Raw genomic sequence first — 25,819 nt, 5'->3', positions numbered from 1 at the left:
CAGAGAGGGACAGTGACTTGCCCAAAGTGACACAGTGTGTGAATAGCAGATCTGATAACAGTACCCAGCCATATTTTCTTTGAGGAGAGTCCTTGCCACCTCAGATCAAAAAGGAACACTATCTTCATTCCCAGCTCCTCTCTCTCAGATGGCAATAAAGAAAAAGGTATATTTGTTGCAGGTAGGAGAAAAAGGATGGGCTGATTTACCTTCTGAGTCTTTCTCATAGAAAACGCCATGGGGGTGGATTGTGTAGGGACGAGTGGCAAAATTCTTCAGGTGGATAAGAATGATATCTCCCACCTCAGCCTTCAGCACTGGCCCCAGGAAACCCAGCCAGGCTGGCTGAACCATTTCATCCATGTATGAACCATCCCTGTATTCCTTGTAGATGGTCTTCTTGTAGCTGCTCCCTATTCGGTTCTTGTCAGACTTCAGGAAGTTGGAAGCTACTCTGGGAAGGAAGGAAAGAGAAAGTCACAATTTTGCCTTTTTTCCAGAGGTGGCTGACCAAGAAGTGTTCATCTTTGTTTAGGGCAAAACAAGAGGAAATGGGATTGTACTGATCAAAACATGAAAGCTTTACGTTAGAATCTAATTGTTAGACAATGAGAAGTATTAAGTTAAAGCATATGAATTTGCTGATATTTGAGCAATTTTAATCTACAAAATAGACAATTTCACTCAGTAAAGCCTAATATATAATAATGGGGAGGCAACCAACTATGGACAGACTCTTTTTAAGTGATCAACTCCCTATCTAGGTGGCCTAACTTAGTGTTGCCCTGCTGTATATGGGAAGTCTTATAGCATAGTGGTTAAGTTCACAAACTCTGGAGCCAGGAAGTTTCAGTTAAATGCCAATATTGCCATTTCCAAATCTGTAGGACTGTGAGCAGGTTACTTAACTTCTCTGTGCATAATTTCTCCATCTGTAAAATGGAGATAACCATGGTACCACTTATTACTGGTGACTAAAATAATTAAAATACATAAAGAGTTTAGAAAAGTGCCTGGAAAATAGTAAAAACTTAATAAACGTTAACTATTACTTCAAAATATTGGAGAAGGGGATAACAAAGTTATCCCTCAAAGATACTTTTAATACAGACTCTGTGACTCCAAAACTAGATGAGTAGAAAAATGGTTTGTTAAAAAAGAGAGCTGTTTTTCTTACTCTAATTCTTCCTAGAGAGCTCTGAGATGTTACAGTCAACTTTGTAAAACTCTGAGGCTTTGGAGAGACAAAACAATTCATGATCACAAAAGATTTTTTAATACATTAATTCGATTTTTTCAATGGGCATTTGTGGAACATCTGCAAAGCTCTAAGATCAAGAAAGGTTAATCTTGTGGGATCTGTGAGAGGCAGAATGGTGAGAAGAGTACCAGCTTTGCATCCACATTACCCAGGTTCAAATCCTACCTCTCTGTTTACTAGCTGTTGGACTTGAGCAAGTCACTTGATCTCCCTGAGCCTCAGTTTTCTCATCTATAAGATGAGAATATTCATACTCACCTCCTAAAGTTTCTGTAAGAATTAGGTGGGACAAAGTATATAAATTTCTAGTACGGTACCTGTCACAAAGTGTTACATAAGTGATAGCTATTGCTGTTCTTTCCTTGATTCTAAGGCTGATCTTATTTTTTCACATTTTTACATATCTTAAATCAGTATAGTTCCGTTGAACTATGGCAGCATACATATACTACACACATCTTATAAACACTGTATATATATCATGTTTCTTTCTTGTTCAAAAGCTAAATACCTATTATTAAAACAGCATTGTGGATATCACCTTAGAATCAAGGCAATATGGAATGACCTTTAGGACCCTAAAAATACTTAGGCACCTCACTGTGGAAAAGTGAACTCCATATGGGATACTGGCTCCTGAGTCAACTAGTCGTCTTCTCAGGAAATGTATCACTGGGCTTATGGCCCAGAGAGATCAGGAGCTGGCTGCAACCACACCCCGGGGAAAGGTCTTCAAGAGCTACCTATTGACCTCAAGAGTGCCCCTCCCTAACTCCATCTCTAATTCCACAAGAGATTAAACCTACGTGTCACTGTCCAGAGGCTGGTTCGTGATGACATTCCTTCCCTTAGGAGCATAGTTCCACTGCACGTCCTGGATGCCCAGATAGTAGACTCTAGTGGCCCCATCAGTCAGTCGGGGCCACAAGGGTTGCACGAACAGCAGAGCCCATAGAAGATGGCCTGGCTCCATGGCCCACATTACTCTGGGAAACAGGCAATTGAATAGCTGCCGGTATAGAAGAAAGAGAACAAAGGGGCTTTGCATGTGTCTGGAAAAGTAAAGAGGCAAGAGCCAGACTGAGTGACTGAGAAAACAAAAACCGATTAGCCTAGAATCTCTGCCTTACCTGTTTCCTTTCAACAAGTGTTCAAGGATCTCTACACATTGGACTTTGGAGGGCAAAGTTAAAAATCACTTGTACTGACAATTGTGTATCACTTTCTTCAGAAGAGAAATCTGGATCCATTTTCGTCAGCAATGTAGAAAGAAGAATATACTCTGGCCCCAAAATTAGGAAACAGGCATCAGTAGCCCGACTGAGCCACTGACTCACTCGATACCCAAATCAGGTCACTAATTCTCCCTGTGTCTCTGTTTTCACCATTGCCACTTTCCATCCTCTATGAACTGTGTTTAAAAACAAATGAGAATTCACCAAAATATATTTATTAGAATGTTCATAGACCCAAACTGAAAACAGTCAATATGTCCATGAACACTATAATGGATGAGTAGATGATATTTTATTCATATAATGGAATTCTATATAGCAATGGTAATGAGCAAACTAACACTATACATGAAAATATGGATGCCTCTCACAAATGCAATGGTGCAGAAAGAAACCAGACACAAAGGGTACATATTATATGATTTCATTTATATAAAGTACAAAATCAGGCAAAACTAATCTATGCTGTTAGAAGCCAGGATAATGTTTTCTCTTAAGGTAGGGATCAGTGACTAGTAAGGCAGAGGAGGAAGGCTTCTAGGAAATGTTCTGTTTCCTGATTTACTTACTGGTTACATGGGTACGTTCAGTTTGTGAAAATTCACTGAGCTGTGAACTTAGCACATTTATCAGAAGAAATGTTCTCTGCTGGTTCTCTGCCATGCACAAATCCATTTAATGTGTCCAATCTTGAGTCAGAGTTAGAACTAAGCTTCTAACCTTTCATTCTGATACGTCAGCCAGGCAGTTAGACTTTTGGGGGCTGATATGAAGCGCTCAGTCATACTATACATAGCTGCAGTCAATCCCAGAAACACAGGCGACATAACATAAACACAAATATAATACACTTGCATATACCTAGACACATGCAGTCTTATCTAAAAGCAGAGATGCAGACACTTTCATCCACACTAGAACCACAGTGTCACACAGAACCTTAGTCGCTTTCAAAATAATAATAATAATAATAATAATAACCTACAATGGAAAAGAATCTGAAAAAGTATATATATATATAACTGAATCACTTTACTGTACACCAGAAACAAACACAACATTGTAAATCAACTATACTTCAACTAAAAAAATAATAAAAATCAATATTTATAGTGTGTGCATTGCATGTCAGACATTGTTCTAAGTGCTTTACAGATTAAATCATTCAATCCTCACAGCAACACTATGAAGCAGATGCCATTATTATCCCCATATTATAGAAGGAGAAACCGCAGAACAGCAATATAAGATAATTTGTCCAAGTTTACCTAGTTAACAATCAGTAGAGTTGGGTTGTGAGCTCAAGGAAGTATGGGTCCAATGTCTATGTTTTTTTTTTTTTTTTTCAATTGAAGTATAGGTGACTTACTATATTATGTTAGTTTCAGGTATACATGTTCTTAATTACCATGCTATACTACTTTTCACGAAATATACTTGCACACACAGAAAACATGTACAGACATATCTTGTTTTATTGTGCTTCACTTTACTTCACTTCACAGACATTGTGTTTTTTACAAATTGAAGGTTTGTGGCAATTCAGTATTGTCAGATGATGTTTAGCACTTTTTAGCAATAAAATATTTTTAAATTCAGGTATGTACATTTTTAAAGATGTAATACTATTACACACTTAATAGACTACATTATAATATAAAGATAACTTTTACATGCACTAGGAAACCAAAAAATTGTGTGAAGATTTATTACGATATTAACTTTATTGCAGTAGTTTGGAACCAAACCCACAATATCTCCAAGATATGCTTGTATATGCCTATAGCTATAGTTATATCTGAGAAAACCCCATACACTCTGAAACATGCAATCATATGTAGTTATGATCACTTCCAGAAACAGACACATATATTCATATGGGCAGAGATACATCTAATCAATATCATTCATGATGATGATAATAATGATGGTAACTATCATTCATGGAGAAATTACTACACACTAAACGTGATGCTCACTTTTTTTCAATATATAAATTATTTCACTAAATCCTCAACCTAAGCACATGATATTAGGGACAATTAATCAAAAATAGAAAATCAAAAATATGCACAGACTCGCATGTGGATAGGAAATCTCCAGTTATTTACCCTGATTGATAAACAGAACTATAGATTTCCCTACATACTCTCAGACCCCTCCACACAAAGTAGTGGCCCAAGTGTGTAATCCCCAGTCTTCATATGACATTTGGAAAAAAGCCCTTGATAAGTGGGAGGACCTGTTCTTGGATTCCTCTTCCTAAAACCTGGCTTTCCTACTGACCAATTGTGTAGCCTTGGGTGATATTTAGCCACTCTGGACCTGTTTTCTTATCTATAAAATATATCTTATAATATAAGCCTTGGAGAAGTAAATTAGAAAACTTGCATGAAAAGGCCCCAGTACAATTAGTGTTTAGAACATAACAGACAGTAAATGTTGGTTTTCTTCCTCTTCCTTCTCCCTCCTGGTGACAGTTTGTTAATTTATCCTTACTGTCTCCCACACATCTTATGTTCTATATTTCAACTCTAAGGGCTAACTTAAATCCTAACTGCTCCAGAAGGCCCCCTGTAGCCTTTTCATATCACTGTCCTCTGAAGAACTATTTATTCTCTATAACACCCAAATACATGAAGTCAAACTTTGTATTATTATTATCTTTGCCTCATAAGCTGCCTCATGAACTGTCTTTATTTACCAGATTGGGCTATAAACTCCTTGAGCATGGATGTCACATCTTAGAGGTCTTTGTGTATCTACTGGCAGATATGGTGATGGGGGCCCTGTAGGTGTAACATAAACAGCTACTGCTAAAGTGACATAAAACAACATAGACATACATTTTCCCACCAGTTGACTTTAGTCAGGTTCGCCACTGGTTCAAAGAGTGACCTTAGTGAGCCCCAGTTTTCTCATCTATAATATAATAGAGCTGGACTATAACTTACTTTTGGGGGGTCATGGATCTTCGGGAATATAATGAAATGCAAAAACACAGAACTACAAAAATGCTTTATATAAAGAGCTCTCAAAGAGTCTTTCTAGTTCTCACATTCACTGATGAAATACAGGTGCATTCACATGCACCAACATATAGTACCACATATGGATACACAAATAGCATGTCCTCAGCAAGGAGGGAGTGTCCTTGATTCAATGAGAATCTGAATGCAACATGCATCTCCTTCAAGCTTCCTTATTAGAGAGGTGTCAGCAGGGCTGTTGTGCCTTAAACTCACGTAGAGAAAAAACTGTCCCAGGTAAGAGTTCCACAATTGAAGAAGCACATGGTTAACTTGGAAATATTCCCAGAAGAGACTGGTATAGAACTTCTGCAGTAAATGAAAAAGCATTCAAAGGGTGACTAATGACCAAAAGGACTAGACAATAGAACCTGGGAAAAAATGCAACTTAGCATTTGCCTAGCACTTTTCACTGTACAGTATGTTTTTCATATCTTCCATATTATTTAATTCTCACATTCTTGTGAGATAAGGATTTTCTTCCCCATTTGGCACTGAGGACACAGGTTTTGGAATCAGACTGCCTAAAGAAATCCTGGCTTCGGTTTTCCTAGCTGTGTGACTTGATAAACTGCTTCACTTCTCTAGCCATAGTGTCTTCATCTTTGAAATAGAATTAATGTTATTTGCTACATCTCAGAGTAGTTGTGAGGATTAAATGAATTAAGATCTGTAAATGAATAGAACACAAATAAGTACTCAAGTGCACAAGAGATCAAAAAGTATTAGTGGCTCTGATTATTACAGACAAGGAAATAGCTTTAGAAATGAAAATTGCCAGAATCACAAAGCTTTAACATTTTATGGAAAGCCATAACACATACACACTCATAAGTTCCTATATACAATAGCACATTGTAAGCATATAGGCACATGTATATGGCTGAGATTAATTTCTTTAAAAGGAAAATGATATATGAAAAGAACCAGAACTTTTGAGTCAGATAAACTTAGGTTTGAGTACTGTTTTCAGCTGTGTTTGAAAGAAATAGCACCAAGGACTTAGTAGGTATCTGATAAGTTTTCAGTTCTTCTAGTCACTAACTTCCCTTTTTATTCCCAAAGCTGCATTTGTTGTTGCTACTTTTATTGTTGTTTTTTTAAACTTGGTTTATCATTATAAAACAGAAGAAAGGGAAAGCCCATAACATTCTTTTAGAATCACTTGGATATTTCATGGTAAAATTGAAAGTCTTTAGACTCTAGAAAAATAGATTCTAGTTCTGAATTCATCATTTATTAGTTGTATGACATGGAGCAAGTCACCTAGTTTCTTGAGCCTTGATTTCCTCATCTCTTAAATGGAGATAATCTCTGCTTTGGACTCCCTATTAGTTTGCTATGAAGATAAAATGAGATGAAGAATTTGAAAGCCCTACATAAACTTTTCACTTGGACAGGGCTATTTTTTTCTCAGCTGAGCCCACAGGAGGAGGTCTTATAGAAAGGCCAGACTGAGGAGGAAAAATAAAAGGGAAAGGTAAAAGGAGAAATGAAATAAGGTGAGCAAGAATCCTGGAGGAAAGTAAAAAAAGAGGGCAGAAGGAAGAGGTGCTCAAAGGAGGAGAGAGAAAGAGAGAGAGTGAGAGAGAGAGAAGAGATTTCTGGGATACTTCTAATTAGACATAGTTTAGTCAGTATACACTGAGACTAGTCAAAACTTCCTTTCCTGGCATCCCAATGTTACCTGGGCCTGGTCCCCATCATCCATGACAGTTTGCATCACTGTTTTCCCTAGAATTTGCAAGTTGTTCCTTTAATGAGACAATGCTCTTTTCTCTCTGAGTTTGAATAGACTGGCCTGGACAGGCTCATCCTAGACAAAGGATCACTCAACTGGACACAGAAATGCTGAGCTATCCTTGAGGTTTTATCTCCAATTTCAGAAGTCTTACTAATAGAACCCTCCATCAAGATTGACCTTTTGGTCCTCCACTTTCTTAATGCTGTGTGGCTTTTTCTTTACCTTGTGACTCAAAATAGGCGATTTTCTCACCTTCAGTGGGTATGGGACTTTACTGGAAGGGAAAATGGGGAGAGTGTTTAAAGTCTCAAAAGAGTAGTACAAGTACAATTTATATAATTTTTTAATCATTATCACTGTATCTTAGTATGTCAGAGATGGGAAAATGGAGGCCCACAGAGAAAGAGACTCACCTGAAGTCCTGAGAGCTAATACTAGAACCTAAGAGCCTCTAGCCTAGCAATCATGTCCAGTATATTATCACCATACTGTTCCTGGGACAATATGATTTCACTACATATTTGCATTTGTATTAAGGAGGTTTCTTTATTTCCTCACACCCCAGTTGTGGTATAATAGAAAGTATACTGATTTGAAACTAGAAGATCTGGATTCAAATTCTCTTTCTTGCCTGTAATAGCTATGTGACTTTTCAACAAGTCACTTTCACCTATTTGAGCCTCAGTTTTCTCATCCAAAATTGGGGATGATATTTATTTCACAAGATTGTTTTGAGGCTCAAACAAAATAATGGATATATGAGCCCCTAGCAAAGGGCTTAGAATACAGTAGATGCTCAGTAAAAAACTGAATGTATTTTAGATACATACATCCATAAAGACCTTTAGAAACTACATTTTTTCAATCCCTGATGTGACATATAGAAAACTGAGACCAGAGAGATGAAGGGGCTTGCTCAAAGTCAAGCAGCCAGTTACTGGCAAAGCCAGAATTTGAACCCATATTTTCTAAAATATTTCTTCTACTTAGGCACTAAGTGTGAGAAATAATTCAGATTTTAAGCTGATAGCTTAGTTCAGCTATAATTTATTGCCTTACTCTGTGCCAATCTGGATCTCAAAGTATGAAACTAAATGATCATTTTTAAGTGCTTGAGCTTCCCATTTATGTAGTCCTCAGATCCATTACCTCAATAAACACCACAAACTGTGAGACAGAAAATGAGCACACTATTTCAACAGGAAAATTAACTACTCTCTACAACTCCAGGATCGTCTCTGAAACAGCTGAGACAGTGTGGTCCTGGCCATTTTGGTGAGAGGAACAAAGAGAGTGTATTGTCCACTTTAACTTTCCTGCACACCAAGCCATGCTTCCTCCAACTTCTCAGCCACTGGCTTTCTCTTCTAGTGGCCCAAGATTCCCCTAAACCAAGCTGAATAAAGGTTTTCTTCAAAGAAAGGGAGGCAAGGTAGGGTTTGGAAAGAGAGGGGAAAAAAAGCTTACCTTTGTTGCAGAAAACACTTCCATATTCATGTCAGTGGCCTAGTGATGCTAAGCTGCAGACCCCAGCATGAGTCTGCCAGCCCTGCTCAGTCTGTATCCTGGGTTAGAGAGCCTTTCTCATAAATAAAGTCCGGGGCTCCAATTTGGCTGGTGTTACTGGGGTGGGGTGAATGGAGGCTAGGGCAGTTCTGGGTGCCCTCTTTTCCAGAAACTAAACTGCTGGAATGTCTTGTTCCGGGCCTGGTTTGGTACAAAACCCGGGACGGTTCTTTGACCATATCCGGTGTTTTCCAAATCCCGGTTAGGATCTCCAGAGGAATTACAAGAGGGTGGGCTGCACTTCTCTTATCTCAGCTTGCTGGTTGGTATTTGCTGAGAGGGGGGAGGAAATGCACTGTCAGTGCAGCCAGTCAAAGCTCACAGGAGGATTCCAACAGCCTCATTTAAGAAATAGGGCCCTCTGCAAGGGTTGCAAGATGTTAAAAGAGCTCCCATCCCCATCAACATTTTCCCTTGTTGTGAAGTACAGTTATCAGCCCTCCTAATATTCTGAGGCCATGGTTGCTTGGTAATAGAGAAAAGTAAAACTGGTAATAAAACAAAGAACTTTCTACATGCCAGTCCCTATGTTAACCACTTTTCATGCATTCTCTCATTTAAGTTTCACAATTATTCTGTGAAATGAATATGCTAATTCTCCTTATTTTACAGCTGAAGGAAAGCAGGCTCTGAGAGAGAAAGTAACAGTTCAAAGTCAAACAATTAAGAAGTAAAAAGGGGGGGGGCGGATTTTACTGGGTCTGTCTAGACTCTTAGCCACCACACTACCACACTGTGCTACTTCAGGGAGAAACACAGAGAGCCCTTTTGCAATGAAGGAAGTGACTTCACAGTTATTGAGTGCCTGCTGTCCACCAGTCACTGCTAGATTTTTTTAAATGTACATAAACTCTGCCTCTGCCATTTTTAGCAGCTCCTAGAGTGAAACCTCAGGGCTGTATTACTCACATTTTCCATCGAGGAGACCGGATGTAGCTACAAGATAGCCTGGATTAACATAGGTCAACATCCTAAAAACTAAGAAGACCCAGAAGAATTGGAAATATTAAATTAAAAAAAAGGAACTAATAAAAATAACAAAACGGGGCTCAAAATTTCTGGGTGAAGCTGGAGTCTGGATTTGTTTAAAACCAGAGGACATCTTTGTTCCTGTTAGAAAGAGACGGTAATGAAAAATCACTGGTCTGAGTCAAGTGACCTAGGTTCCAACCCCAGCTTGCTCTTGCAGTAATCAGCTATGTGGCATTGGCTCAGGCCCTTCTCTTCTTTGGGCCTCAGTCTTTCCATTTGTACAATGAGGGCCTTAAACTAGATAAGGACCCTCTCAGCTCTATAAATTTACATATCTAGGATTCCATGAAGAAGGCACATTCTTGATATTAAGAGTAGAAGAAAAAGAGGTTTTAAAGATGAAAAGTGTAAGAAAAGAATGGGTGCAGAGTAATTCATGGAGAAAAGGTAGAGAACTCCATGCCTCTTTAGAAAGGACTACATCTACCCACCAGAACCAGGTATAGGAAGGAGAAAGGTATGATGGCAGTTCCACCACCTAGTATCCTTACTTTGTGATGAGGTAATCTTGGCTAGGAGCAGATGTTGTTCCCCAGGCAGTCTCAACACATTTTTCTCTCCTGGATTTAAAGTGTCTGGAGCAGGGTCCAGGGAGGAGGAGTTTCAAAGACTGAGCCAGTGGGGCAAAGTCTGGGTCATAAACCAATGGAGGTGCTTAAAGGTGCCTAGACATTTAGGAGCTGCCCCCACCGACTGCACCCCAGGCTAACCCAAGTAGAAGCACCAGTAGGAAGAAGGCAGGAAGCACAGTTCTTCAGCTCCTTCAGAAATTATCAGTGATCAAGGGAAGCTGGATCAGGCCACAGCAGCCCCTGGGACGATCTGTCTCTCCCCCAACTTAGCACAGATGTGGACCTTGAAGCTAGAGCGGGAATGTGGAGACCAAACCCATTAAGCTGGGATCCAAGTCCAGGCTTAAAGGCATTTATGACCGGGAGGGGTAGGGATAAGGCCTGTGTTCTGACTCACAAAAGACAACAATAAACAGGTCTTATGGACACACTTGAGTCAACACAGTGAAGACTGCAGGAGGCCAGCTAGGCTAGGTTTCTGAGCCTGTATTATTCATTCAGCAATTCACTGAAAGGGCACACAGTGCCTACTTCTGCAAATCCTGGGCATATTTCTAGTGCCTTTCCTCAAGGATCACCAAAAAAAGATTTAAGTTGATACCTATAGACTAGGAATTGGCAAATTATTTCAGTCAAAGGCCAGTTAGTAAATAGTTTATGTGCAGAACATACAGTCTCTGTCTGTCATAACTATTCAAATAGGCCATTGTAGCATGTGGAGGTATATCTATATTCCAATAAAAGCTAATTTACAAAAACAAGCAGCAGACCAGATTTAGCCCATGAGTTGTAGTTTGAAAACCCCTGCAATATAGACATTTACAATAAGACAACATTATTAAGAGTGTGGAAACTAGAATCAGACATTCTAGATTTAAATCCCAATTCTGACACTTCCTGATTCTGTGACCTTGGAAAATTCATCTAATTCTTCTAAACTTCAGTTTTACGTCTGTAAAATGGAGATAATAGTACCTATTTCATAGGGCTGTTATGAGGACTGAAATAAAAGTTTACATGTGAACTATTTAACAGAGTGACTGGTACATAGTAAATGCTCAAAAATGAGTTATCATTTAAAAATTTTTAATAAAGAACTCTAAATTCTTCTGTCCTGATTCTTAGAAAATAAGTCGTATTAATTCAGGGAGAAAAGGAAGAGTGTTTCAAGAATCCTAGTTTTAAGTTTTAGTTATGCTACAATAGAAAACACAGTGATCTGGATAAGTCATTTTGCCTTTATGGGACTCAGTTCCATCACCTGTAAAATGGAGAAGATAGTCTAGACTTGTCATTTTTCAAAATTATTTTTGGTGGCAAAACTATTTCCCCAAAGAGAATCTTATAGTAAACCCCCACTATCTATGGAAGTCTCATCTTTCCTGTGGAGCACTACAGGCAAGTTAGGAGAGAGAAAGGAAATGGGCAGGGATGAGGATACCCAGGGACCTACTCATTTGTATGCCTGCCCATGCAGACAATGTGGTTAACCCTGGAGTACCAGTAAGGACCTTCATTGACACTAAAAGCATGTTTGAGGAGCACAAGACCAGAATGTGCTTAAGCATTCTTCAAGTCTTAAATTCTGTCACTAACCCATCCCTTCATTTATTCATTTACTCAGTCAATATTTCCATGTTATCTGTGTATGGACAATCACAAGGGCATGGCCCTGGGATGTCTGCAAAGATGAGAAGATCACAGGGAACTTCATGCTAGGGAAAGACTATCCAGTGTGAGAAGCATGGAGTTTGGAGTCAAAAAGACCAGGGTTTGTATCCTGGCTGGCTCCTTCTGAGTTGTGTGACATTGGGCAAGTCACTTAACCTTTCCGGCTCTCTGGTACCTCATCTGTAAAACTGGAACAATAACACTTCCATGACTGAAACATTGTGAGGATTAAATAAGCTGGAATTTGCATGAACCCTTGGAACAGTGCTCAATACCTTAGGGACTGTCCATAGATATTCCTTTTCTTCCCATCTTCCCCACAGTGAAATTTAGTGGCAGCATCAGTTACCTTGTGAAAATAAAAAGCCCTGAGCAGTACCCTGGCATAGCCAGTTTACCACATTATCTCAGGACTCTGATGAGCTTGCCCTTAGCAGTTTTTAAAAAGAGGGCCTCTGGGAAAAGATTGAGGGATGCAGGGAGCCAGAGAGGAAGGGGTTGTCCCCTAGAGACCACACCTCTGAAGCCACTGTTCTCCCTTTTCATTACCCACCACCACTTCTGACCAGCAGGCTCTATCATGCTTTGAAAGGATTGATCTACACTGCTGTGATGTGTTTCCTTGGCTCCCTCAGGGGACACTGTCTGGTTCTTGAGCTCTGGTTCTTGAATTCGACTTGCTGCTTTCTTAAGTCCTCTAAGGCAGTGGGTCTCACACTTGGGCATGCACCAGAATCCCTTGGAGGGTTTGTTAAGACACTGAGTTTCTGCTTCAGTAAATCTGGGGTGAGGACCAATAATTTGCATTTCTAACAAGTTCCCAGGTGATTCTAATGCTGTTCATCTGAAGACAACACTTTAAGAACCACTGCTCAGGGTTAAGGGACTCTGGCTCTGAAGCTCACCCTCCTGCCAGCTAACTTGCACTTGTAGACTGATTTCAACAGCTCTCAACAGCCTTGGTCTTCAGGTATCCAATATTTGGCTCTAGGTCAAAAAGTATATTTCCTTTAGCTTCCTGGTACCTCATTCATTTGGAGTCTCCCTGAGTGTCCTTCCAACACCTATTTGCCCACTCCCTTTGCTTCAGACCCTTCTTACCTGCCTGAGTAAACTTCCCTTTCTCCTCCACGCTCAGTTAACATGTCTTGTTTTCTGGCTGCCATCTTTGAACAGCTCTATAAATGGCATCAGCTTCTCCTTCCATCTTTCCTCTATATTCTCATGTGGCTTCCTGACTGTGGGCTATGGGTACAGACGGTGAATCTGTGAATCTTGGCTCTGCCTCTCCCTGAAGTATGTGATCTTGGGAAAGATACCTGAGTTCCCCAAGCCTCAGTTTGTCATCTGTAAAATCAGGCTGTGAAAATAAAATGTAAAAATGTCTATAAAAAGGCCTAGTGCAGCACCTGTCACATAGTAAGATATCAGTAAATGTTAGTCTCTTTTTCCTTACTTTCTCTACTTTTCTCACTCCAGCCTACCCCCACCTCTACTACTAAGGAGCTGGCAACAAGTAAGAAGGATAAAACAATGCAGGAATAAAAAGCCTTTAATTAGTATAAAATAACATAGTGAGTGAGAGAAGGGGAGCCTATACAAAGTGTTACAACAATTAAGAGAAGGAAGAAGTCATTTTCAATGAGTGTGTGTCAGGATAAGCTTCATAAATGACTGAATGATATCATTTTCCCTCCCACTCCCATTTCTCAAGCCAGAAATCTGAATGTCATCCAAGAGTCCTGCCTTCTCCATCACTATCCACACCCATTTCATTGACAAATCTTGACATATTTATATTTTAAATATCTTTTGAATCCACCCACTTTTCTCCAGCTTCACTGCCATAGCAGTGATCTGAGCCATGCTCATCTCTTAATTGGATCACTGTAATGACCTCTTCATTGTTCTTTTTGTCTTCATTCTTGCCTCCCAAAATCTGCTCTTCAAATAACAACCAAAGCTATTTTGTCCAAAACACAAATGTATATTTTCCCCTTACTTAAAATCCTCCAAAGTGCTTGCCTTATTGATTGAAGTTAGAGTAATATGGAGATTAACAGGGCTCTTGGGTAAGGATAACATTCAAACTGGTGAAATGTTCCTCGTGTGTGTGTGTGTGTGTGTGTGTGTGTGCACGTGCACATATGGAAATATCTCCAAGATATATCATTAAGTAAAAGATAAGGTACAGAACAATGAACATTTTGTGTTTGCTTCATTCACACATACACATACTTCTATGCATATATTTATATGGGAGAATAAGGAATTTTTCTTCTGGAAATCATCACAAAAATATTTTTAACAGTGGTTTTCCTTTAGGGAGAGTGACCTAGTTGGGGAGGAGCATGAATTTCATTTTTTACTTTGAACTCTTTGAATTTTCAAACCTCATACATTAATTGGTTTTTTAAAGGTTATCTAGAAAGTGAATATATACTGACTTTTGTTTCTTTCTTTGTATTCCTATGCATAAGAAACTTATAACTGTTATATTGAGAAAATTAATGACTTCTCATTTTCTCTAGGACAAAGGTCAAACTCTTTAGTATGGCTTATATGGCCCTTTGTGATTTAGCTCCTCCCTCCTAATCTTTCTAGCTCACTGTTTGCTGTTCCTCACCTCATACTCTATGATCCACCCATACCGGAGTTCTATCAGTTTGTCCGTTTTCCAAGGTACTATGTGCTTTCTCTTACCTCCAGACGTATATGTTGTTCTATCTGGCTCAAACACTCTTCGCTCTATTATTCTTACCACTCATCTTTTGGGTCTCAGTTTAGAATTCCCTTCCTCCAAGTGGTCTTCCCTGACTTCCTGTGTTTCTCAGTTAGGTGGTCCTGACATGTGCTCCCAAAACACAATGTATATTTAACCAGAGTTTATTGAAATTGCTTGTTTAACTGCCTGTCTTCACAGCTTATAATGGAAACCCTCTGAGTTCAGGAATCACATCTTTCTTGCTTCCCATTGTAGCCTCAGAGCCTAGCACAACACTACATATAGACTTGGTGCTCAATAAACATTTGCTAGATGAATGAATGATGAACAAAGTAATCAATAAGACAGTCTTTGGGCATGGTCAGCAAAATCCTAAGAGAAAACAGCTGCATTCATAACCTTCATTTGGGAAGATGACTTAGGTGGGACTTTTCCAGTTTTAAGGTTGGCTTAGTTGTACTTGATAGTTTCACTATTTGACCAACAAGTCTGTTACCAAAACGTCCTGTGTGTCTGTCACTGCCAGTCCCTGTTCTTTTCTAATTGACCCATTGTAATGAGCCTGGCCCAGTTCCTCTAAGCACCTAACCCCTAAATCCTCCTGGGTCACCTCGGGTTAGAAGAATAGTGAGCAAAAAAGGCCTCAGAAGGCATGGATGGTGTTTACTTCCAGATTAGGTTGCTTCACAGGGCTCTTAGAGGAGCTGCATTTACCTGTTTTATATTCTGGGTTAAGCAGCCATGTAGACCTTCATTCAAAGAAACAGTTCTTAGCAAAATAAATCAGAAAACTCCCAATACAACAATCTTTCTTTATGACTATACAAACTCTGTTTGCATGCTTCCAATAATTGAGAGCTCACGATCTCCCAAGACAACTCATTCAACTTCCCAGTTATTTTCCTTATATTAAATAGCTAAATATCTGCCTTCTTCTACCTTCTGTTTATTGGTTCATTTTTCTACTGAATTTAGGACTCCTGAGCAAAAATTCTAGTCAATGCCATCTGACCTCTTTTTAACAGCAAAAAACTAGCTGTCTTGTGGACAATATTTCCTCTCTTGGGCACGTACAATGCAGTGCTGGCTCCCAGATCTCATCTTTTCTTTGTTCTCATGCCAATATTTTCTTCATTCCCAGAGAACTGTGGTAGAAAATGCCACATTCAGGAGACCTTCAAGATGGCGAAGGAGTAAGACATGGAGATCATTTTCCTCCCTACAAATATGTCAGAAATACATCTACATGTGGAAAAACTCCTACAGAACACATACTGAACGCTGACAGAAAACCACAGACTTCCCAAAAGGCAACAAACTCCTCACGTACCTGGGTAGGTCAGAAGAAAAAAGGAAAAACAGAGACATAAGAATAGGAACAGGACCTGCACCTCAGGGAGGGAGCTGTGAAAGAGGAAAAGTTTCCACACACTAGGAAACCCCTTCACTGGCAGAGACAGGGGGTGGTGGGGGGGAAGCTTCAGAGCCACAGAGGAGAGCACAACAGCAGGGATACATAGGGAAAAGTGGAGAGATTCCCACACAGAGGACCTGTGCCGACCAGCACTCACCAGCCTGAGAGGCTTGTCTGCTCACCTGCCGGGGCAGGTGGGGCTGGGAGCTGAGGCTTGGGCTTCAGAGGTCAGAGCCCAGGGAGAGGACTGGGGTTGGCTGCATGAACACAGCCTGAAGGGGGCTAGTGTGCCACAGCTAGCAGGAGGTAGTCCAGGAAAATGTCTGGAGCTTCCTAAGAAGCAAGAGACCATTGTTTCGGGATGTATGAGGAGAGGGGATTCAGAGAACCACCTAAACGAGCTCCAGAGATGGGCTTGAGCTGCAGCTATCAGTGCAGAACACAGAGACAGGCATTAAATGTTAAGGCTGCTGCTGCAGCTACCAAGAAACCTGTGTTCAAGCACAGGTCTCTGTCCACACTTCCCCGCCCAGGAGCCTGTGCAGCCTGCCACTGCCAGGGTCCCATGATGCAGGGACAATTTTTCTGGGAGAACACATGGCACGCTTCAGGCTGTTGCAACGTCTTGCTGGGCTCTGCCACTGCAGGCTCGCCCTGCCTTCCATACCCCTCCCTCCCCCCGTCCTGAGTGAGCCAGATCCCCCTAATCAGCTGCTACTTTAACACCGTCCTGTCTGAGCAAAGAACAGATGCCCTCAGGCGACCTACACGCAGAAGCGGGACCAAATCCAAAGCTGAACCCAAGGAGCTGTGCAAACAAAGAAGAGAAAGGGAAATTTCTTCCAGCAGCCTCAGGAGCAGTGGATTAAATCTCCACAATCAACTTGATGTACCCTGCATTTCTGGAGTACCTGGAAAGAAAACGAATCATCCCAAAAGTGAGTCGGTCAATTTTGGGAGCTACTGTAGGCTTGGGGTTTGCTTTCTGCCTCTAATTTGTTTCTGGTTTTAGTCTATCTTAGTTTAGTATTTAGAGTTCATTATCATTGGTAGATTTGTTTATTGATTTCATCGCTCTCTTCCTTTTTTTTTTTTACGTATAGATACGCATATATTTTTTTCCTGTTTCTCTTTTTGTGTGTATGTGTATGCTTCTTTGTGTGAGTTTGTCTGTATAGCATTGCTTTTACCATTTGTCCTAGGGTTCCCTCTGTCCATTCTTTTTGTTTGTTTGTTTGGTTTTAGTATAGGTTTTAGTGCTTGTTATCATTGGTGGATTTGTTTTTTGGTTTGCTTGCTCTCTTCTTTCTTTCTTTTTTTTTTTACTACTTTTAATTTTTTAATTTTAAATATTTTTTATTTTAATAGTTTTATTTTATTTTTTCTTTCTTTCTTTCTTTTTTTCTCCCTTTTCTTCTGAGCTGTGTGGCTGACAGGGTCTTGGTGCTCCAGCCATGTGTCAGGCCTGTGCCTCTGAAGAGGGAGAACCAAGTTCAGGACATTGGTCCACCAGAGACATCCCAGCTCCAAGTAATATCAAATGGCAAAAGCTCTCACAGAGATCTGCATCTCAACGCTAGGACAAAGCTCCATTCGACAACCAGCAAGCTACACTGCTGGAAACCCTATGCCAAACGCCTAGCAAGACAGGAACACAACCACACCCATTAGCAGAGAGGCTGCCTAAAATCATGATAAGGTCACAGACACCCCCAAAACACACCACCAGACACGGTCCTGCCCACAAGAAAGAAAAGATCCAGCCTCATCCTCCAGAACACAGGCACCAGTGCCTGCCACCAGGAAGACTACACAACCCACTGAACCAACTATAGCCACTGGGAACAGACACCAAAAATTTTCGGAACTACGAACCTGCAGACTGAAAAATGGAGACCTCAAACACAGTAACTTAAGCAAAACGAGAATACAGAGAAACACACAGCAGATTAAGGAGAAAGGCAAAACCCCACCAGGCCAAAAAAATGAAGATGAAATAGGCAGTCTACCTGAAAAAAAATTCAGAATAATGATAGTAAAGATGATCCAACCTCTTGGAAATAGAATGGAGAAAATACAAAAAGGTTCAACAAGGACCTAGAAGAAATAAGAGCAAACAAACAATGATGAACAATACAATAAATGAAATTAAAAATTCTCTAGAAGGAATCAATAGTAGAATAACTGAGGTAGAAGGACGGATAAGTAACCTGGAAGATAAAATAGTGGAAATAACTACTGCAGAGCCGAATAAAGAAAAAAAGAATGAAAAGAATTGAGGACAGTATCAGAGACTTCTAGAACAAAATTAAACACACTAAAGTTCGAATTATAGGGGTCCCAGAAGAGGAAGTGAAAAGAAAGGGTCTGAGAAAATATTTGATGATTATAGATGAAAACTTCCCTAATATGGGCAAGGCAATAGTCAATCAACACCAGGAAGCACAGATACTCCTATATAGGATAAATACAAGGAGGAACACACCAAGACACATATTAATCAAACTATCAAACATTAAATACAAAGAAAAAAATTTAAAAGCAGCAAGGGAAAAAAAAGAAATAGCATACAAGGGAATCCCCATAAGGTTAACAGCTGATATTTCAGCAGAAATTCTGCAAGCCAGAAGGGAGTGGCAGGACATATTTAAAGTGATGAAAGGGAAAGCCCTACAACCAAGATTACTCTACCCAGCAAGGATCTCATTCAGATTCATCAGAGAAATTAAGACCTATACAGACAAGCAAAAGCTAAGAGAATTCAGCACCACCAAACCAGCTTTACAACAAATGCTAAAGGAACTTCTCTAGGCAGGAAACACAAGAGAAGGGAAAGACCTACAATAACAAATGCAAAACAATTAAGAAAATGGTAATAGGAACATACATATTGATAGTTGCCTTAAATGTAAAAAGATTAACTGCTCCAACCAAAAGACATAGACTGGCTGAATGGATACAAAAACGAGACCCGTATATACGCTGCTTACAAGATACCCACTTCAAACCTAGGGACACATACAGATTGAAAGTGAGGGGATGGAAAAAGATATTCCATGCAAATGGAAATCAAAAGAAAGCTGGAGTAGCAATTCTCATACCAGACAAAATAGACTTTAAAATAAAGACTATTACAAGTGACAAAGAAGGACACTACATAATGACCAAGGGACCAATCTAAGAAGAAGATATAACAGTTGTAAAAGTTTATGCACCCAACACAGGAGCACCTCAATACAAAGGCAAATGATAACAGCCATAAAAGGGGAACTCGACAGTAACACAATCATAGTAGGGGACTTTAACACTGCACTTTTAACAAAGGGCAGATCAACCAAAATGAAAATAAATAAGGAAACACAAGCTTTAAATGATACATTTAACAAGATAGACAATTGATATTTATAGGACATTCCATCTAGAAAAAGCAAAATAAAATTTCTTCTCAAGTGCTCATGGGACATTCTCCAGGATAGGTCATATCGTGGGTCACAAATCAGGCCTTGGTAAGTTTAAGAAAATTGAAATCATATCAAGTATCTTTTCTGACCACAACACTACGAGAGTAGATATCAATTACAGGAAAAAATCTGTAAAAAATAAAAATACATAGAGACTAAACAATACACTGCTAAATACCCAACAGATCACTGAAGAAATCAAAGAGGTAATCAAAAAATGCCTAAAAACAAATGACAACGAAAACACAATGACCCAAAACCTATGGGATGCAACAAAAGCAGTTCAAAGAAGGAAGTTTATAGCAATACAATCCTACCTCAAGAAACAAGAAACATCTCAAATAAAAAACTTAACCTTGCAACTAAAGCAGTTAGAGAAAGAACAAAAAAACCCCAAAAGTTAACAGAAGGAAAGAAATCATAATGATCAGAGCAGAAATAAATGAAAAGGAAATTAAGGAAGCAATAGCAAAGAGCAATAAAACTAAAAGCTGGTTCCTTGAGATGATAAACAAAATTGATAAACCATTAGCCAGACTCATCAAGAAAAAAAGGGACAAGACTCAAATCAACAGAATTAGAAATGAAAAAGGAGAAGTAACAACTGACACTGAAGAAATACAAAGGATCATGAGAGATTACTACAAGTAACTATATGCCAACAAAATGGACAACATGGAAGAAATGGACAAATTCTTAGAAAAGCACAACCTTCCGAGACTGAACCAGGAAAAAATAGAAAATATGAACAGACCAATCACAAGCACTGAAATTGAAACTGTGATTAAAAATCTTCCAACAAACAAAAGCTCAGGACCAGATGGCTTCACAGGTGAATTCTATCAAACATTTAGAGAAGAGCTAACACCAATCCTACTCAAAGTCCTCCAAAATAAAGCAGAGGGAGGAACACTCAAAAACACATTCTACAAAGTCACCATCACCCTGATACCAAAACAAGACAAAGATGTCACAAAAAAAGAAAACTACAGGCCAATATCACTAATGAACATAGATGCAAAATTCCACTACAAAATACAAGCAAACAGAATCCAACAGCACATTAAAAGGATCATACAACTTGATCAAGTGGGGTTTATCCCAGGAATGCAAGGATTCTTCAATATATGCAAATCAATCAATGTGATACACCATATTAACAAACTGAAGGATAAAATCCATATGATCATCTCAATAGATGCAGAAAAAACTTTCAACAAAATTTGACACCCATTTATGATAAAAACCCTGCAGAAAGTAGGCATAGAGGGAACTTACCTCATCATAATAAAGACCATATATGACAAACTCACAGCCAATATCGTTTTCAAAGGTGAAAAACTGAAACCATTTCAACTAAGATAAGGAGCAAGACAAGGTTGCCCACTCTCACCACTATTATTCAACATAGTTTTGGAAGTTTGAGCCACAGCAATCAGAGAAGAAAAAGAAATAAAAGGAATCCAAATCCAAAAAGAAGAAGTAAAGCTGTCACTGTTTGCTGATGACATGATACTATACACAGGGAAGCATAAAGATGCTACCAAAAAACTACTAGAGCTAATCAATGAATTTGGTAAAGTAGCAGGATACAAAATTAATGCACAGAAATCTCTTGCATTCCTATACACTAGTGGTGAAAAATCTGAAAGAGATATTAAGGAAACATTCCCATTTACCACTGCATCAAAAAGAATAAAATACCTAGGAATAAACCTACCTAAGGAGAAAAAAGATCTGTATGCTGAAAACTATAAGACACTGATGAAAGATGATACAAACAGATGGAGAGATATACCATGTTCTTGGATTGGAAGAATCAACATTGTGAAAATAACTATACTACACAAAGCAATCTACAGAATCAATGCAATCCTTATCAAACTACCAATGGCGTTTTTCACAGAACTAGAACAAGATATTTCACAATTTGTATGGAAATGGAAAAGATCACGATTAGCCAAAGCAATCTTGACAAAGAAAAATGGGGGTGGAGGAATCAGGCTCCCTGAGTTCAGACTATACTACAAAGCTACAGTAATCAAGACAGTATGGTTTTGGCACAAAAGCAGAAATATAGATCAATGGAACAGGATAGAAAGCCCAGAGATAAACCCACACACATATGATCACCTTATCTTTGAATAAGGAGGCAAAATATACAATGCAGAGAAGACAGACTCTTCAATATGTGGTGCTGGGAAAACTGGACAGCTACTGTAATAGAATGAAATTAGAACACTCCCTTACACCATACACAAAAATAAACTCAAAATGGATTAAAGAACTAAATGTAAGGCCAGACACTATAAAACGGTTAGAGGAAAGCATAGGCAGAACACTCTATGACATAAATCACAGCAAGATCCTTTTTGACCCACCTCCTAGAGAAATGGAAATAAAAACAAAAATAAACAAATGGGACCTAATGAAACCTAAAAGCTTTTGCACAGCAAAGGAAACGATAAGCAAGGCACAAAGACAACCCTCAGAATGGGAGAAAATATTTGCAAATGGAGCAACTGACAAAGGATTAATCTCCAAAATTTACAAGTAGCTCATGCAGCTCAATAGCAAAAAACAAACAACCTAATCCAAAAATGGGCAGAAGACCTAAATAGATATTTCTCCAAAGAAGACATACAGATAGCCAGGAGACACATGAAAGGATGCTCAATAGCACTAATCATTAGAGAACTGCAAATCAAAACTGCAGTGAGGTATCACCTCACACCGGTCAGAATGGCCATCATTAAAATATCTACAAACAATAAACGCTGGAGAGGGTGTGGAGAAAATGGATCCCTCTTGCACTGTTGGTGGGAATGTAAATTGATACAGCCTCTATGGAGAACAGTATGGATGTTTCTTAAAAAACTAAAAATAGAACTACTATACGACCCAGCAATCCCACTCCTGGGATATATCTGAGAAAACCATAATTCAAAAAGAGTCATGTACCACAATGTTCATTGCAGCTCTATTTACAATATCCAGGACATGGAAGCAACCTATGTGTCCATCGGCAAATGAATGGATAAAGAAGATGTGGCACATATATACAATCTAATATTACTCGGCCATAAAAAAAATGAAATTGAATTATTTGTAGTGAGGTGGATGGACCTAGCATCTGTCATACAGATTGAAGTAAGTCAGAAGATAGAAACAAATACCGTATTCTAATACATATATATCAGTCTAAAAAAAAAGGTTATGAAGAACTTAGGGGCAGGACAAGAATAAAGACCCAGACGTAGGGATTGGACTTGAGGATATGGGGAGGGGGAATGATAAGCTGGGACGAAGAGAGAGAGTGGCATAGACATATATACACTACCAAATGTAAAATAGATAGCTAGTGGGAAGCAGCCGCAAAGCACAGGGTGATCAGCTCAGTGCTTTTTGACCACCTAGAAGGGTGGGATAGGGAGGGTGGGAGGGAGATGCAAGGGGGAGGAGATATGGGGATATATGTGTATTTATGGCTGATTCACTCCGTTAAAAAGCCGAAACTAACACACCATTGTAGAGCAATTATACTCCAATAAAACTGTGTATATATATATATATATATATATATATATATATATATATATATATATATAGTAGCTTCTGAATGTATTGATTTTAGCAGTGTTGCATTAATAATTATTTTCCAATAAATTTTTCTTTTAATGATTATTATTTATTCAAATTTGAAATACAAAAAAAAAAAAAAAAAGAAAAAGAAAAGAAAATGCCACATTGGTGGCTGGCTTAACAACTGACTAGAGGAAGCAGTCATCTCCATGATATCATTTAAGGGACTCAAAAGCACCTGCACTGCCTCCAAAAATGACATCTTTGTTTGGAGTAATTGGACCTAGTAGTGAGAAATATATTCTAGTCCTCTCTATGCCACAATCTCATGTGTTACCTGGGGTGACCTATTTTCCTTCTTTGGTCTTAGTCTTGTCACTTGTACAATGAGAGACTTGTATTAGCTGGTCTTTGAGGCCCCTTCCAGTTCTCACATCCTATATTTCCATGATTCAGTCTTTTGAATTAGAGCCCACCAGCATCCAGAAAGCTTATGCAGATGTCTGAATACTATTTATACGCCCTCTGTGTTTGCATGAGTGAATTTATTGGAAGTTCACCATTTGGGGAAATGAATTATATGCAGTTTCAAACCCTGAATCTCTATTCACATTCATAAAATGCAGACACTCTCACAATCCAGCAGCTCTTCCAGGAAATGTGAACACAATCTAATCTCAGGATATAACCCAGGTTATAGTAGATGGGTCCCTTCTCAGCCTTATTTTCCAAACCATTTGATCTATTCCTTTGGCTACCTGTTACTCTTTTTCAGTGTATTAGGGAGTGAGGTAGGCAAAATAATGCCTCTCCCAAAGATGTTCATATCCTAATCCCCAGAATCTATGAATATGTTACATGAAAAAGAGGAATTAAGGTTGCAGATGGAATTATCGTTGCTTATCAGCTGACAATCCACCTGGAACTGAATCATTTAATGCCACTTTAATTCTCTGCCACTTCCTTATTGTGAAATTTAGGCAAGTTTCTTAAACCTCATTGTACTTCAGTTCTGTCATCTATAAGATGGAGATAGTAATACATCACAAGATTGTTTTGACGATTACATGAATAAATACATGGTAAGTATATAAATAGCTCCTAGCACATACAGGATACTCAATAAATATTAGCTAGTATTACTCGTGAAATTTGCATAAATTTTACTAATAGCTTTGACTGCTATGTTTTAGTCAAAGGAATCCATAATATCTGCTTCTCTGATTCATTTAAATTTTATAAGAAATATAAGGAGACTTTTCTTTCTGAGGTGATGTTTAGATATAAAAATAGTGTGAGGCAAAAAAAATTATAGATGCCAAAAGGAAATATCAGTTTATAACCAGAGCCTAATTTTGGAGTGTAAACATGTTCCATCTCTCCCCCACTCCCCCAACCTTACTTGAAATGTTCTTCCTTTCACTAACCCAAATCCTTCCTGTCCTTGAAGTATTAGTTTAAATCCCATCTTCTCCAGAAATTCTTCTCTGACTCTAGTCTTCATGAATTGCTTTCACTTCCAAAGTTCTAGAGCAGTTTTAGCTGGTACCAAGTAACATTGTTTTTAGTTCAATAATGTCTCATATCACGTTCTAGTAACTCAGTGTAGGAGTTTTGTCTTATAAAGAGGGCAAGATATCTATCATCTCCCTAATCACCAGGACTGAGTCACGTGACTCACATGGTTACCTTTTCTTCCTTAGTACACTCCTGGTGATGAAAGAAATGCAATGGGCATTGCAGACACATAGTAGTCTGACTGCCAAGCCCAATGTGAAGGAAAATGTATGAGCATTGTTTAAAAGTGGGTTTACTGGGTTCATTATTTGGATCCCTTAGAGTCAGGCATACCGTTCTGCACATAATATCTGTTGGATGGATGCATAAAGGAATACAATGCTGGCACATACTAACAAAGTACAAAGTAGATTCACCAAAATCTAATGAGCTAATGAATACTTAGATTAAAATTGTTATTCTGGAAAAAAGTATGGTTTGGGGGAAGGCAAATACTTTCCTTCAATATTTTTAAAAACAAAAACTTTTATTTTAATTGGGGTATAGTTGTTTTACAATGTTGTGTTAGTTTCTACAATACAGCGAAGTGGAATTCCCTGTGCTAGAGAGCAGGCTCTCATGAGTTATCTATTTTATACATATTAGTGTGTATATGTTAATCCCAATCTCCCAATTCATCTCACCCCGCCTATCCACCCTTGGTATCCATACGTTTGTTCTCTACATCTGTGTCTCTATTTCTGCCTTGCAAACCAGCTCATCTGTACCATTTTTCTAGATTCCACAAATATGCATTAATGTACGATATTTGTTTTTCTCTTTCTGACTTACTTCACTCTGTATGACAGTCTCTAGGTCCATCCAGGTCTCTACATATGACCCAAATTTGTTCCTTTATATGGCTGAGTAATATTCCATTGTACAAAGTACCACATCTTTATTCATCTGTTGATGGACATTTAGGTTGCTTCCATGACCTGGCTATTGTAAATAGTGCGGCAATGAACAT

General features: G+C 38.8%; 1 protein-coding gene across 8 annotated transcripts in view; it reads right to left on the bottom strand.

Annotated features, from left to right (window-relative positions):
• The window catches only part of HEPH (hephaestin), a 78,843-nt gene extending 69,882 nt beyond the window's left edge, over nt 1-8,961 (bottom strand). For 7 of the 8 annotated variants that reach the window (XM_059911213.1, XM_059911214.1, XM_059911220.1 and 4 more), the window contains exons 1-3: nt 8,737-8,760; nt 2,068-2,313; nt 210-454 (exon numbers count right to left, since the gene is read on the bottom strand). In XM_059911213.1, the coding sequence (XP_059767196.1) occupies nt 210-454; nt 2,068-2,309 (487 nt within the window). In that variant the 5' untranslated portion in view covers nt 2,310-2,313; nt 8,737-8,760. Of the gene's footprint in view, nt 1-209; nt 455-2,067; nt 2,314-8,736 lie in introns of all 8 variants that reach the window. The other variant, XM_059911215.1, reaches the window with a different exon arrangement.
• Nucleotides 8,962-25,819: the final 16,858 nt, after the last annotated feature.

The sequence above is a fragment of the Balaenoptera ricei genome, chromosome X (genome assembly GCF_028023285.1).
Source record: "Balaenoptera ricei isolate mBalRic1 chromosome X, mBalRic1.hap2, whole genome shotgun sequence".
In the NCBI taxonomy this organism is placed as follows: Eukaryota; Metazoa; Chordata; class Mammalia; order Artiodactyla; family Balaenopteridae; genus Balaenoptera; species Balaenoptera ricei.
The sequence above is the reverse complement of the archived record's forward strand: the minus strand, read 5'-3'. Positions and strand labels throughout refer to the sequence as shown.